This window comes from Eublepharis macularius, chromosome 4, assembly GCF_028583425.1.
Source record: "Eublepharis macularius isolate TG4126 chromosome 4, MPM_Emac_v1.0, whole genome shotgun sequence".
NCBI classification, from domain to species: Eukaryota; Metazoa; Chordata; class Lepidosauria; order Squamata; family Eublepharidae; genus Eublepharis; species Eublepharis macularius.
In genome coordinates this window covers 16,197,100-16,213,165 of record NC_072793.1, presented here as the reverse complement: position 1 = coordinate 16,213,165, position 16,066 = coordinate 16,197,100, and the positions used below count along the sequence as shown (strand labels likewise).

The 16,066-nt window shown below is 44.1% G+C and overlaps 1 protein-coding gene across 1 annotated transcript in view; it reads right to left on the bottom strand.

Moving 5' to 3' along the window:
• ARSG (arylsulfatase G) overlaps positions 1-16,066 on the bottom strand; it is a 148,893-nt gene that overhangs the window by 16,346 nt on the left and 116,481 nt on the right. Inside the window, exon 10 of the mRNA XM_054975854.1 lies at positions 9,556-9,676. Coding sequence (XP_054831829.1) covers positions 9,556-9,676 — 121 coding nt within the window. The remainder of the gene's footprint in view (positions 1-9,555; positions 9,677-16,066) is intronic.

Sequence of the window (16,066 nt, the reverse complement as noted above, 5' to 3'; positions counted from 1 at the left end):
CTCTTCCTCCTCTGTGACTAATCCTGGCCAGGTGAAGGGGGGCATTGCCACCTGCTCCGCTACTGGTCCCAGCCGGGTGAAGGGGGGGGAAAGGCATTGCCTCCTGCTCCGCACTTGATTTGGGCTGGGTGAAGCGGGGGGACAGACTTTACCTCCTGCTCCACGGCTGATCCAGGCTGAGTGAAGGGGGGAGAGCATTGCCTCCTGCTCAGCGCTTGATTCCAGCCGGGGTTAGGAGGGGCAGGAATTGCCTCCTTCTCCACAGCTGATCCCAGCTGGCATTGCCACCTGCTCCGCTTCTGATCCCAGCTGGGTGAAGGTGGAGGGAAGGCATTGCCCCCTGCTCTGCTCCTGATCCCAACCCAAAGTATAATCCCGTGTATAATTAGAGTCTTATTTCCATAAACATACAATCAACAATATATTTAATAGAGTGTTTCTATTTTATAACCAGGACTCCTGTCACATATTACAATACAGTTATAATTTCAATCTTTAGGCGTCATACATACTCCAACCAATCAATTAAAGTGTCTCGTGCTTCAAATCCTATTTTTTATACTTTTAAAGTGCAATTGCTTTTTAATATCACTTGACACAATTTGTCATATATGGAGTCAATTTCGCCTTTAATCCTCATTCAATATGTGTGCGGTCCACGGTTGATCCCAGACACTGTGTAGGTCACAGAAGACATGTAGACCTGGTTAGTATTCTTTAGGTGTACATGCAGTATTCTGTGACTATATTATTCTCTAACGGACGGTCCAGATTCCCATAGAGTCCGTTTCCAGAGATCTTTCTCAAAGAGCACAGTCGCTGGAGGAACATACAATAACTGGTTACACATGAAGTACATGTATTATTATACAATTCATAGTTAATCATACTATACATTTACAATTTTATTACTCACTCAGAATATCCAATATCCTCTTTCATGTTAGTTTTCAATACATATCTTCTTGCTAATTTCCTTTCGTCAATTTCCTTCATGTGTATACCATCAGTTTAATCGTCATCTTATCTACAGATCTGTCTCCACGCCCAAATTGCACCTTATCCCTTCTTAAAGTGATCCTGCATCTATCCCAAAAAACAAGTAAAATCATTCTCCATGTTTAAGCCCTTAGGTATAAGAGTGCCAAGTCTGTGTATCCAAAATGTTTCTTTTTGACGTAGCTCTTTTATCATAGGCACATGTCCTTGTCTCCGGAACCTGAATAAAATAGTAAAAACCATATCCATGCTTCTGTGTTTTTTCTCTTGATAATGTTGCACTAATGGGGCTTCCAACACATTGTTCCTAATTCTAGATTGATGTTCACTCAGTCTTGTCTTTACAGAACGTACAGTACTTCCTACATATAGTAATTCACATGGGCATTTTATCAGATAAACCACCCCCTCTGTATTACAATTCACAAAATCATTTATGGTATTAATACCCAGTTGTTTTACCTCTTCTCCATTCATAACCAGGGGACACTGTTTACACCTCCCACATTTATACATTCCTTGTGGTAAACCCGTATCCATTTGTTTTAGATGGTAGTTCAAATCTGAGTGTATAATCCAGTCTTTGATGTTTTGTGTTCTTCTAAAAGCTACAAGAGGAGGTGTTCCACAGCCTGGAATATCGTTAATTAGGGGCCAAAATTTCAGAATTGCCTTTTTGATTGCATAGGCTTTATCACTATAATCAAAAACCCCCACGACACATTCTCTATTTTCACGCTTTTTAGTTGTTAATAAATCCCCCCTTGGTGCTGCATCAGCACGTTGCCTTGCTCTGTGTAAAACCCAGTCGGGATATCCCCGATATTTAAGTTGTTCATAAAGGGTATCACTTTGAGTAGTATAGTCCGCGTCTCTAGTGGAGTTTCGTTTGAGTCGTAAAAATTGTCCATACGGTAAATTGACTAATAAGTGACCAGGATGGAAAGACTTGTAATGCAGTAAAGAGTTTTTATCCGTTTTTTTCTTAAAGGGTCTCACTGCCAAAGAACCATCCCCTCCTTTGTAAACTGTCACATCTAGGTAATTCACTGATTCTACACTAGCATTCCAAGTAAACTTAATGTTGGGGTGTACTTGATTCATCCATTCCCCTAATTTTTGAATGTCAACATTTTCATTGGTCACTAGGAGAAGGTCATCAATAAAGCGTACAAATATAATGATGTCCTTCCAAAAGGGATTTTGGGCAGGATTACAAAAATATTGATGTTCTAAATGACCCATAAAAAGATTGGCTATACAGGGTGCTGCAGAGCATCCCATTGCAACTCCACGGACTTGGACAAAAAAACTATTTTCTACTCTAAAGTAATTATTTTCTAATATTATTTCCAGAAGGGATATTAGAAAAAAGGTAGGTGGATGTTTGTTCTCCCGTTGATTCAAAGTTTCCATTACCACTAGGCGTGCCTCTTCTAAAGGAATGTTAGTATACAGTGAGGCAACGTCTAGTGTCAGAAATATGGCCCCTGCTGGTAATTTAAAGCCCTCATATTTTCTAATAAAATCTCCTGTATCCAGCAGGAAGGTAGGGAGTTTCCTTACAAAGTTCTGTAGAAAAAAATCAAGGTATCTAGATAACGGTTCCAGCACCGAATTACTGCCCGATACTATTGGGCGTCCAGGCGGTGGAAAACCTTCTTTATGAATTTTTGGTAGTATATACAGAACTGGTGTTCTAGGGGTTGTGTTAATTAACCCTTTATGTTCCAGTTCTGTAATATGTCCTAGTGCTAGAGCTTCGTCTACGGTCACTTTAATCAAAAGACTTATTTTCTTGACAGGATCCGTAGGGATAGGTTGGTAGTCTAATTCGTTGGACAATTGTCTATTTAATTCCATCATATAATCTTTTTTGTCCATCACCACAATAGCACCCCCCCTTATCTGCTTCTTTTATTATAATAACAGCCCTAAATAAAGGTCTCGGATATGTCCCTACTCCACGGTATAATGATTTTCAAACTAGAATAGATGTGTTCAAATTGGTAAGACAAATTAAATTAAAAGCATTCTTCGGTGGCACGGTGTCCACACGGGTAGAAACAGGGATTTCTACACGTTCCTCCTTCAACCCACCTATCAATAATCCACATATTCAGACTTTTGAGAAAATGCTATTAAAAGAGATCAACACCATAGAAGCCCGAAAAAGTGCCAGGTTTAACAACCTACCCAGGGAAGAAAGATTGGCTTTGAAGTACTTAATGTTAGATGACTCGATTATAATAAAAGAAGCAGATAAGGGGGCCGTAGTGACCGTAGACGAAGCTCTAGCACTAGGACATATTACAGAACTGGAACATAAAGGGTTAATTAACACAACCCCTAGAACACCAGTTCTGTATATACTACCAAAAATTCATAAAGAAGGTTTTCCACCGCCTGGACGCCCAATAGTATCGGGCAGTAATTCGGTGCTGGAACCGTTATCTAGATACCTTGATTTTTTTCTACAGAACTTTGTAAGGAAACTCCCTACCTTCCTGCTGGATACAGGAGATTTTATTAGAAAATATGAGGGCTTTAAATTACCAGCAGGGGCCATATTTCTGACACTAGACGTTGCCTCACTGTATACTAACATTCCTTTAGAAGAGGCACGCCTAGTGGTAATGGAAACTTTGAATCAACGGGAGAACAAACATCCACCTACCTTTTTTCTAATATCCCTTCTGGAAATAATATTAGAAAATAATTACTTTAGAGTAGAAAATAGTTTTTTTGTCCAAGTCCGTGGAGTTGCAATGGGATGCTCTGCAGCACCCTGTATAGCCAATCTTTTTATGGGTCATTTAGAACATCAATATTTTTGTAATCCTGCCCAAAATCCCTTTTGGAAGGACATCATTATATTTGTACGCTTTATTGATGACCTTCTCCTAGTGACCAATGAAAATGTTGACATTCAAAAATTAGGGGAATGGATGAATCAAGTACACCCCAACATTAAGTTTACTTGGAATGCTAGTGTAGAATCAGTGAATTACCTAGATGTGACAGTTTACAAAGGAGGGGATGGTTCTTTGGCAGTGAGACCCTTTAAGAAAAAAACGGATAAAAACTCTTTACTGCATTACAAGTCTTTCCATCCTGGTCACTTATTAGTCAATTTACCGTATGGACAATTTTTACGACTCAAACGAAACTCCACTAGAGACGCGGACTATACTACTCAAAGTGATACCCTTTATGAACAACTTAAATATCGGGGATATCCCGACTGGGTTTTACACAGAGCAAGGCAACGTGCTGATGCAGCACCAAGGGGGGATTTATTAACAACTAAAAAGCGTGAAAATAGAGAATGTGTCGTGGGGGTTTTTGATTATAGTGATAAAGCCTATGCAATCAAAAAGGCAATTCTGAAATTTTGGCCCCTAATTAACGATATTCCAGGCTGTGGAACACCTCCTCTTGTAGCTTTTAGAAGAACACAAAACATCAAAGACTGGATTATACACTCAGATTTGAACTACCATCTAAAACAAATGGATACGGGTTTACCACAAGGAATGTATAAATGTGGGAGGTGTAAACAGTGTCCTCTGGTTATGAATGGAGAAGAGGTAAAACAACTGGGTATTAATACCATAAATGATTTTGTGAATTGTAATACAGAGGGGGTGGTTTATCTGATAAAATGCCCATGTGAATTACTATATGTAGGAAGTACTGTACGTTCTGTAAAGACAAGACTGAGTGAACATCAATCTAGAATTAGGAACAATGTGTTGGAAGCCCCATTAGTGCAACATTATCAAGAGAAAAAACACAGAAGCATGGATATGGTTTTTACTATTTTATTCAGGTTCCGGAGACAAGGACATGTGCCTATGATAAAAGAGCTACGTCAAAAAGAAACATTTTGGATACACAGACTTGGCACTCTTATACCTAAGGGCTTAAACATGGAGAATGATTTTACTTGTTTTTTGGGATAGATGCAGGATCACTTTAAGAAGGGATAAGGTGCAATTTGGGCGTGGAGACAGATCTGTAGATAAGATGACGATTAAACTGATGGTATACACATGAAGGAAATTGACGAAAGGAAATTAGCAAGAAGATATGTATTGAAAACTAACATGAAAGAGGATATTGGATATTCTGAGTGAGTAATAAAATTGTAAATGTATAGTATGATTAACTATGAATTGTATAATAATACATGTACTTCATGTGTAACCAGTTATTGTATGTTCCTCCAGCGACTGTGCTCTTTGAGAAAGATCTCTGGAAACGGACTCTATGGGAATCTGGACCGTCCGTTAGAGAATAATATAGTCACAGAATACTGCATGTACACCTAAAGAATACTAACCAGGTCTACATGTCTTCTGTGACCTACACAGTGTCTGGGATCAACCGTGGACCGCACACATATTGAATGAGGATTAAAGGCGAAATTGACTCCATATATGACAAATTGTGTCAAGTGATATTAAAAAGCAATTGCACTTTAAAAGTATAAAAAATAGGATTTGAAGCACGAGACACTTTAATTGATTGGTTGGAGTATGTATGACGCCTAAAGATTGAAATTATAACTGTATTGTAATATGTGACAGGAGTCCTGGTTATAAAATAGAAACACTCTATTAAATATATTGTTGATTGTATGTTTATGGAAATAAGACTCTAATTATACACGGGATTATACTTTGGGTTAGCTACAGCTTTGACCGTGTTGCTCTATTATTGTTAATTACCTGCTCCTGATCCCAGCTGGGTGAAGGCAGGGGTTGGGCATAGCCACCTGCTCTGCTCCTGATCCAGACCGGGTGAATGGAGAGGTGGGCATTGCTGCCAGTTCTGCACCTGATCCTAACTGGATGAAGGTGAAGGGAAGGCATCAGCACCTGCTCCGCTTCTGATCCCAGCTGGGTGAAGGCGGGGGTGAGTGGGCATTGCCACCAGCTTTGCTCATGATCCCAGCTGGGTGAAGGGGGAGCAGGAATTGCCACCTGCTCCACTTCTGATCCCAGCTGGGTGAAGGCAGGGGGCAGGCATTGCCATCTGCTCTGCGCCTGATCCTGGCCAGGTGAAGGGGCAGGCATTGTCCCCTGTTCCGCAGCTGATCCCAGCTGTGTGACGGTGGAGGGCGGGCATTGCCACCTTCTCCGCTTCTGATCCCTGCTGTGTGAAGGGGGGCAGGCATTGCCTCCTGCTCCATGCCTGATCCTGGCCAAGTGAAGGCATGGTGCAGGCATTGCCACATACTCCGCGCCTGAATCTGGCTGGGTGAGGGGGGCAGGCATTGCCGCCTGCTCCACATCTGATCCCGGCTGGGTGGAGAGCAGGCATTGCCGCCTGCTCCGTGCTTGATTCCAGCAGGTTGAAGGGGGGTGGCCGTTACCCTCTGTTCTGCACCTGATCCCAGCTGAATGAAGGCAGGGGGCAGGTATTGCATCCTTCTCCACATGTGATCCTGGTCCAGACTTCACTCCGCAGCACACACTCGGAGGGACGGGCTGCCTCTTCTGGGCTTCCTTCTACGGCAGCACCCTCTGGAGGAGCACCAGGGTAGGAAGTGAGTTGTCTGGAACACGGTTAGCCTTTTATATAGTAGGATAATATGCATTTTACATAACTCACAGGCAGTTGTTACACCCTACTATGATATTCTGCGAGCCTGGCTAAAACTAAAATAAACAAGCTGATTCACAGTCCCTTTTCTATAACAGAAATGGAAAAGGCAGACCAACAAGAGCATCCACATTAATTACCAACTGAGAAAAAAATGTGAGTTAAGAAACACTGAAGTTCAGGCAAGAGTACTGTCAGGCAGTGATTTACAATTTCATGCGGAGTTACATCAGCCCAAGCCTCTTGAGATCAGTGGGCTTAGAGTGGAGTAGCTGCCCGGGACTGCGCTATTAATGTCAGCAAATGCTGTTTATCATCTCAAGACACCTTACGATGTTTTATAGATGTGTCAGACCGACATAAAACTTTCCAAAGAGGAACAACACTGTGAGAGCATATTATGGCGTACTGTTTTTGCTCAACTTGCATGAAGAGAAAGATCAGATAACTCACCTGCTTTCAAGCCCAACAACCTCAGTAAATATATATGCAGTTCGTCTTAAAGAAACAGGTATTGACACCTCAAGGAAATTAAACATGATGTATTACAAAGATCAAATGAGGGTAGGATGCACCATGGATGTTTGAAAAAGACACTTGGGGAAGCATTCAGGGACATGTATAAACATGCCTTTGGATCTTGCCTGGCAGTGCCTGGCAGAACGCTGAGGTCTGACATGTTGCTTATTGAGAATTCTTGTATTGGTTTATTCCCAACAAACTGAACAGACAAAACTTCTGTGCTATCATAGCCCTTGTCCTGGAACAAATAGGATCATACATAACTGGTGATTTGAGTTCTGACAAATCCTGGATAAACTCTACAAGAATTATTATCACCAAAATGTCCAATGATCACATTTATCCTGAATAGTTCACATACCGTATCGTAAACGTCGTATCCAAAATGACAAAATAAGAAAGTCTTCATTCTGTATAGCGTAGATTACAACCTTAGGCTCAACCTACAAGTTACCTGGACACCTTTTGTAATAAAGCACCAGTTGCTGCTTCTCCTTTGTAAAATGGAATCAGAACAGGGTGATTTCCAGTGAACAAAAGAAGAGCAGATGGAAGGTGCTTCTCTCACTACTCCCAGCCACTTCCCCCCAGTAATATTTGCTCCTGAAAAGTTTGGGGGGGGGGGAAATTATGCAAAATGGAACACATTTTACTATTCAGCTCTTTCTTCAGCTTATCTCAAAATGGCTGCTATCTTAGGTTTCAGTTCCTTGCTGGTGTTCTTCAGAACAGCTTCCCTCCACACAACCACTCCTAGAACACTCAGGTTCCCATACCTATATCTGTGATGGAAACATAGGTACGGAGGCTTGAGTTGCAGACGAAATGCAGTGGGTTCAGGGAAAATGTTAATACCCCTCCTCCAACCCTCCATTTCTCTGTTCCAAGCTGTGTCCTTCTGGTAGTCTGGAGAAAGGCAGCAAAAGATGCAATTTTCAGTACACAAGGTTGCTCATTAACATGCTGTTTGGTCTCCAGGTATAAATGATTCTGCTACCTTTACTATTGTTCCCATTAAGAGACAGATTCTTCAAGCCAGCGCAAGCAAAAAGTAGGCCTGGTCAAAATCACGAAGCCAGCTAGAAGATGGCTTCCCAAGATCTCAAATGATTGCCAGTTTGCTTCTTGCCTCCTCTCCAGACACACACCTCCCTGGAAATCCCAGATTTCAGATGGGGCTCAACCAGGGCTCATTTTGAGGGGGAACATGCACGAACGCAGTTCTGGGAGTTCCCCAAAGAGGTCACATGTCATATGGCCCAGCCCACCTGACTCTCGGCCATTTTGGGCCATTTTTGTCCTGGATTGGGGCTGAAACGGCCCAGATCGGGTTTCTGACAGGTGGTGAATCACTCTCCTGTTCAGCAGCGGCCTAATCCTGACCATTTTGGGCCCCTTTTCAGCCATTTTCAGCCCCTTTTTGCCATTTTAGGCCCAATTTCAGCCCTGAATGGCCAGGATTGGGTCCAAAACAGTCAGGACAGGTGATGTCAGGGATGCAAATCCGTTATGCTAATGTCACATTTCCGGTGATGTCAAGGGGCATGGCATATGCTAATGAGTTATGCTAATGAGTTATGCTAATGAATTCCTGCAGCTTTTTCTACAAAATGACCCCTGGGCTCAACACTTCTTCTAAAAGAATTCTAGCCTCCGTGCTTGCCATGGTATGGCAGTTATTACATTCCTTCGAAGTCAGCTTGAGGGATTTGGCTTTTACCATGAAAATAACCACTCAAAATAGTTCAGTGTTTTGTTGCTTGCTGCTTTAATATTGCAGAGTTGATCCGTTCAGGATGACCTTTTATATCTTTATGAAGCTATTTGTAACTCACTTGGTATTACAGGAAGAGGAGGGGTCCCTTGCTTTCAGCTTCCCTCAGTAATGGACCCTGCTAATAAACATGAATTTCTCTGCACAAGACCTCTTACACACGGACGCTCAAGTATAGGGAGACAAAATATTAGCTAGGAAGTGTAGTTTAAAACGACAGAGCCAAAGCACAGGAGCTCTGCGCCCCCCTGTTAAATGCTCTGAAACGGGCTGAAATCGGCCCGCTCTGGAGTGCAGGAGTGCTCCCAGGGCAGCATGCGGCCTGTGCAATGATGTGGCCTGTAGCACGTGGCTTGCGGAAGTGACATAATCCCGCAGCCCCAGGAGCATGTGCGCATTGCACGCCTGCAACGACTTCTAAAAAGGTGAGTGTCAGGTTACCCACCTCCCACCTGGATGGTAAGGGGACCTGGCAACCATATCTCTGACCCACAAAAGCTCATGAAGAAATACATTTTGTTAGTCTTTAAGATGAACCAATGAATGAATTTATTTGTGGTCAGAGACCATTACAATAGCAAGTCTTTAAGATGTCACCCAACTCCAGTGGGACTGACCTTGAAACTGAGTATTTAAAATTAATCCCATACCTTGTGTCCTTTGTTCGACTGCCCCAAAAGGACTTCAGACATATCCATACCATCAAATCGTCTGTTCGGAGGGAGGCTTGCATTTGCAAGGGATACCACAGTAGGGAATATATCTAAAGTGCTGCAGGACGGAAGAGAGAGTGGTCAGAAAAACAGAAAGATACAAATGCCTCTGAAGCAGTAATTACCTTACCTTGGGACACATGAAATACAGTCTAGTCTCTCTCAATAGCAGCACATTCTCGGTTCTGTGATGGCAGAACTAATGGGGCGAGTTTTCTACGTTACCATACACAGACCGCCTGTGTACCTGTGCATCTCGTGCAATAGAAACACTGAGTCTTCTCTTATTATGTTGTCAGCAGTGGGCAGTTTCCAGAGCTCTCTGGATTAGAGATGGGCACAAATAGCAATACGAACTAAAAAAAGCCACGAACAGCCCAATCAGCTGTTCGCGAGGCCCCATTCTAAACAAACAGGTGGTCGTTGCAAGCCTTGTTCGTTGCTGTTCATTGCTGTTTGTCAAGCCAGACAGTCTGGCACCTGCAATCAATTCCCATGGCAACTCAGGCAGGGATTGTCTGAACTCTGTCTGAACTCCTGCTGTTGCCCTGGAAACCCCAATCTAAGCCCAATTTAGCTTGATAAGCAGGTCTTTCTTTCAAGTATGGAGCTCCAAATTTGTTACAAGGAAGCAAAGAGAAGCGGGGAGGAGGGCTCCCAGCTCTGGCTTTGCAGACAGTGAGGGAGAGACAGTTGCTGTTGGCATTTTGAGAGAGAGACAGGGAGAGTGCATTGGAGCTTGAATTTTCTTTGTGTGTGGTAGGATAGGGATCTACCTCTTCCAGTTCCAGGGCTGCTGCCAAGCTCTGGGCCAAGCTATTATTTATTACTGGTACCTTTCCTGCTGCCTGCTCAGGTGAAGTTTCTGGGAGTGGTGCGGTAGGGATCTACCCCTTCAGGTTCCAGGGCTGTTGCCAGGCTCTGGGGCCAAGCTATTATTTATTATTGGTACATTTCCTGCTGCCTGCTCAGGTAGGGTTTCTGGAACTGGTGCAGTAGGGATCTTGATGGCTGGAGGAGAGCCTGCTGGCCCCCACAAACAACGAACACGTTCATGACAGGATTATGTTCGTCAGTGTTCGTTGTTCATTGTTCGTGGATGGCAACGAATAACGAACACTATGTTCATTTTTTTTTCTGTTTGTGCCCATGTCTACTCTGGATAACCCTGGTTCTGCTTAAATATTAGCTGCCTGTAGAACCTTGGGTGATATCCCTACTATTAGCAGACTCCAACCCAGGAATAACTCGCTCTGTGATGAAATTTCTGACAACAGTGATCTCTTTAAAACATCAAAAGAATGGATCGTATTATTAACTATAAATGGAAGTGGATATATTTACTGAATTTGCAAATGGGCTCTTAGTTATAACTAACTCACAAGTCTAACCATTTTAGTATCAGAATAAATTTTATCTTTATTAGATTTTATCTAACTTTTACTCCCTACTTTATGCGATGTATATTTTATTCGGATATTTTCGCTTGAATGTTTTATTCCATTTGGGATTGGATGTTTTAATGATTCTATGATGACTAAATTTTAATTGATGTAACTATATAATTCAGCTTAAGACCTATGGTCAATTGAGCTTGTAAATAAAAAGAAAAGGGCCAAAATATAGAGATCACATTTATATCTTGCTTAAAATAAAGATGATGGACCATGCAGTGCCTTCTCCCCCAAATGGTGTTGGATGGCAAACCATGCCTGGGTGCCCTGCGCGCGCGCAGAGTGTGCACAAACTCCCGGCACTGCGTGATGATGTCACTTTTGTGAAGTCATCACGTGGGGCGGGAGCCCTGCATGGCAAGCCAGCCGCTCCAGCGCCCGGCTCACCGTGGAACTGGCGGCGACATGGGCGTGCGCCGGGGCGGCTGGCTGGCTTGCTGCGCACGCAGAACCTCCCAGCCCTGCACTCACCCACCCACGCGGCAAGCCAGCTGCCCCAGCGCACACTCTCGCTGCCGCCAGCTCCGCGGCTCACCAGGTGCTGGGGTGGCCGGCTTGCCGCGTGGCCACCTGAGCGCAGGGCTAGGAGGCCCTCCGCACAGTTAGCATGCCCCACTGCCCTGTGCCGCCCGCGCGGCAAGCCAGCCGCCCCAGTGCACGGTGAGCCGTGGAGCTGGCGGCAGCGATGGCGTGCGCTGGGGCAGCTGGCTTGCCACGCTGGTGGCTGAGTGCAGGGCTGGGAGGTCCTGCACGCGTGGCAATCCAGCCAGCCGCCCCATCAGTGGGGCTGGCGATGGTCTTCCAACCCCGCGCTCAGCCTCCCGGGTGGCTGACAGCAGCGCCCGGAGCCCCCTCTTTGGTGGCACCAGGGGCAGGCTACCCCCCTGCCCCCCCTCGATCCGGCCCTGACTTCCTTAGGAGTAAACCCTACTTAATTGACTTGAGTAGTATTCTAAATAGACCTGCTTAGGTTTGATATCTTAGTGCCATCCTGAATAGAGTTAAGCCCCTCTAAGTCTATTGATCAATAGGTTTAGAAAGGTGGTAACTCTGCTTAGGATGGCAATGAAAGAAATTTAAATTCTGCACACAGCCTAAGTATGAAATGAAATATGCAAATATTGATTTCCTGTTTGGCAATTTTGGCCAAGAGGAAAGCCAATTCTGTCCCCTTTCGTCAAGGTGGAGATTCCTTGTCCTCATTCCTAGAAAAATAGTAGGGATCTGTTTTGGTGTTAGCCAGATGGGCATAGAAAGAACTTACCTTCTGTTTTGATAAAGGACAAATGGATTTCCTGGTGTACCCTCGCATAACTCCCTAGACCCTGATGGGCTAAATTAACCCTTTTCCAGCAGCACTGGATCACTACAATGATGCCACCATGACCAAATAAGCAGGTCAACCTCAAAATCAACACTTTGTTCAACTTATTTGAAATCTCCTGAATATCTTCATGTTACACCATAAAGGGCAATGCTAGCAGAACTACCTATTTCCTTAAAACAGTCCTTCTGGGAAAATATGGTTTCATTTAACCAAAAATACGGCTATTTTGCTCCTATATAAACCAAACTGGAAAATGAAAGCAGTCGTGGGTTTTTCCTGCAGTCTCTGCCAAGAGTCCTGTCCACATTTCCATCCTCATCTGATACTTTCAAGGGTTTAAGATTGAACCACAAAAGATGGCTTTAGAGCATGAGTTATACAACAGACTGAATGCCATGCTAAAGGCAAGCTCTTGGAGGAGTTGGGTGACATCTGCCAACTAGTGGGGGAAATGAACAAGAGGAAGGGCCAACCTCCTAGCAGGGCTGAAGTATATTTCTGCTATGGTCTGCCATTTGAAGGCTTTGGATTCAGCTGCTCCCCTATCACCACTATGCAAAACATCTGGAGATTCTTGCAGCTCAAGAGTGGCCTTTGGTCAAGGCAACATCTGGACCAAAAGGAGGGGAAAGAGCAGCCACCTACCATCAATCCACCCTCCGCAAGAGTTACAAATATCTTTTTAAAAAAAATTTTTATTTAATCAGTTGCCATATGTAACTACAACACGTAAACAATAACAATTTGTACATTAACAGTCAGCTTTCAGATTAAACAACCACTAGAAGGTATGCCAAATAATCATATGGAGAATTGTATAAATGACTAGACATTAAATGAACAAAAAAAAAGAGAATTACACTCTCTTAGTATCCAAACCACTCATAGAACGAAGTATGTATCTGACTATCTGTAGATGAATGTTGTTTCTCTATATATTCCAGTACGGGCTGCCAAGTTTCGAGAAAGGTAGAGTCATAATTAGTGTTTTCTATCCTTTTTATTTGGTCTGCACTCTTTCCCATTATTAAATAATTCCAGATTTTCAAATACCAAGTTGTGATCTGTGGGACTTTTCAAAGAAACTCTTTACCATTTCTTCCAGCATCCACCACCTTTCTGTAGAGAGGCTACATCAGCTCTTACTGCAGTAATGTCATCTTTTGAAAGACAACTACAGCGGTTGTGCAGGATGGGCTGATAAAAGGGAGTGGCAATTCATCCTCCTCCCATATATGAGAACAGAGGATGTGAGCCCCCAAGACATTTCCTGCTCTGCCAGCAATACTGAGGATGGTGGCCTCCTCCACACAAGCATAGACTTCATAGCCATGAACTTGGATTGAACGAAGTGTTTCCTTGGGTAGAAGGACGTCTGCCTGCAGAGGGCAACTTCCTCACCTCTCCCTCCTTCTACAGTCCCCAAATCCCACTCCCCCCCCCCAGTAGCATTCCGGGAGGCATTCTGGAATACAGAGGGAGGGAGGAAGTGAGAAAATTGCACTGCCGATGGAATTCCTTGCACCCATGGAAATGCTCAGTTGAATCCAGGCTGTGTGTTAGAGGGAACATAAGAACCAAGATGGGGTAGCTAATTGTACTAGTCATAATCTGTCGGTTATTAAGTAATCCACAAGTTATGGCATAATGAAGATTACTCCTTCCCTCTGCTGAATATTAGAAGTAAACAAGTAAAAATGAATTGTACTTCTTCCCAGGTAAAGGTACAAGCACCGAGTCATTACTGACCCATGGGGGGATGGTGCATCACAACGTTTTCTTGGCAGACTCCCTGTTACGGGGTCGTTTGCCACTGCCTTCCCCAGTCATCTACACTTTACCCCTAGGAAACTGGGTACTCATTTTACCGACGTCAGAAGGATGGAAGGCTGAGTCAACCTTGAGCCGGCTACGTGAACCCGGCTTCCACTAGGATGGAACTCAGGTCATGAGCAGAGCTTGGGTTGCAGTACTGCAGCTTACCACTCTGCGCCACTGGAAACTGGGGGTAAAGTGTCAATGACTGGGGAAGGCAAAGGCAAACCACCCTATTAAAAAAAAGTCTGCCAAGAAAACATCGTAATGCGACGCCCCCCATGGGTCAGTAATGACTCGGTGCTTGCAGAGGGGACTACTTTTACTTTTTTACCTACTTCTTCCCAACTCATGCTAATGAAGGTAACACCAATGAATTTGCCAGAAATAAAACTAGTAAGTCTGGGCCTCTTAGTACTCTGTGAAATCTAGGCTGTGGAAATTGGATGCTAAAGGGACCAGAATGTCTTCCTTTTCCCCACGCACTTAATTTCATCCAGGCTGCTAAGAGACAAGACAGGACGAACGCATATGCATGCACAAATGACACTGAAAATCAGACCCATTGTATCTCGTCCTTGCAATAAGGCTTGCTGAACAACATGGCTTCAGATAGTGAAAACACATGTGATTATGGTATTATGTAAATATTTCACTACCTCCATCCAGTTTATAATCCCATATAAACAACATGATGATTCATTTCAGCCTCTTTGCTTTGGGACATGCTCAGAAAAATCACCAGCGTGCCTAACAAGTAGAGCATGAATCCCATCAAGCGGTCCAGGCAGCAATTATTCCTTGGACGAGAGACTCATGATACAGTTGTGACTAACTCATTTTAGAGGGTATTTTTTAAAATGGAAAAAATGAAAACTGAGGAGAGAAAAAACAAAAACTCATGACTGCAATACATGCTCTAAAGAAAGATCCCTTTATTTATTTATTTTGCTCATGATGTGAGGTTATTTAAAGATGGCAATATGAAAGCACTTTGTGACCAAGTGTTTGGGAGGCGATTAATGGGATTCTCTTCCCAGACACAAGTTAGTGATGGAATGCAATTGACCTCTGCACAGGGCCGGCGCCACCATTGAGGCGGTGAGGAGGGTGCTGCAGGGCCGGAGGGGGCGCCAGGGTGGAGGCGTGCGCCACAGATCTGGCGTGGCTCGCCTGCAGTTGCTGCAGCCGGCCAGCCCTGCACCACCGCCACACACCCCCAGCCAGGTGCAGCAGCCGCGGGCCAGGCACAGCAGGCAGCTGAGGTGGTGTTCAAAGCGCGGGCAGCCTCCATGCACCGCCCCAGACACCCGCTGGCCAATGGGCATGGCTTTGCTGCATGATGACATCATCACGTGGTGACATCATCACGCAGTTGGGGGGCGTGCATGCGCACACATGGGGGGTGGCCACGGGCACCAGAAACCCTGGCGCCGGTGGTGCCTCTGCAGACAATATTTTTTAAAATTCTGAATGACACCCAGTCTACCATTCTTTTTGTACACATGAACTATTATATTCCTGCATCCATGGATTAACATAGATTAGTTAGGGTAAAGGTAGTCCCCTGTGCAAGCACCGAGTCATTACTGACCCATGGGGGGACGTCGCATCACGACGTTTTCTTGGCAGACTTTTTACGGGGTGGTTTGCCATTGCCTTCCCCAGTCATCTACATAGATTAGTTAACCCTTCATATGTCTGTAGTACTGTACATTACAATGTTCAGTATGTCTACTAAAACAAGATGCTCCCTTTTTTCAAATCTCTTATTGAAACTTTCTTCTTTGGCAAAACCTTCACTGGGGTGACCCAGCCATTCAGTGAAATCCCCCCGACTATTCCTTTATCA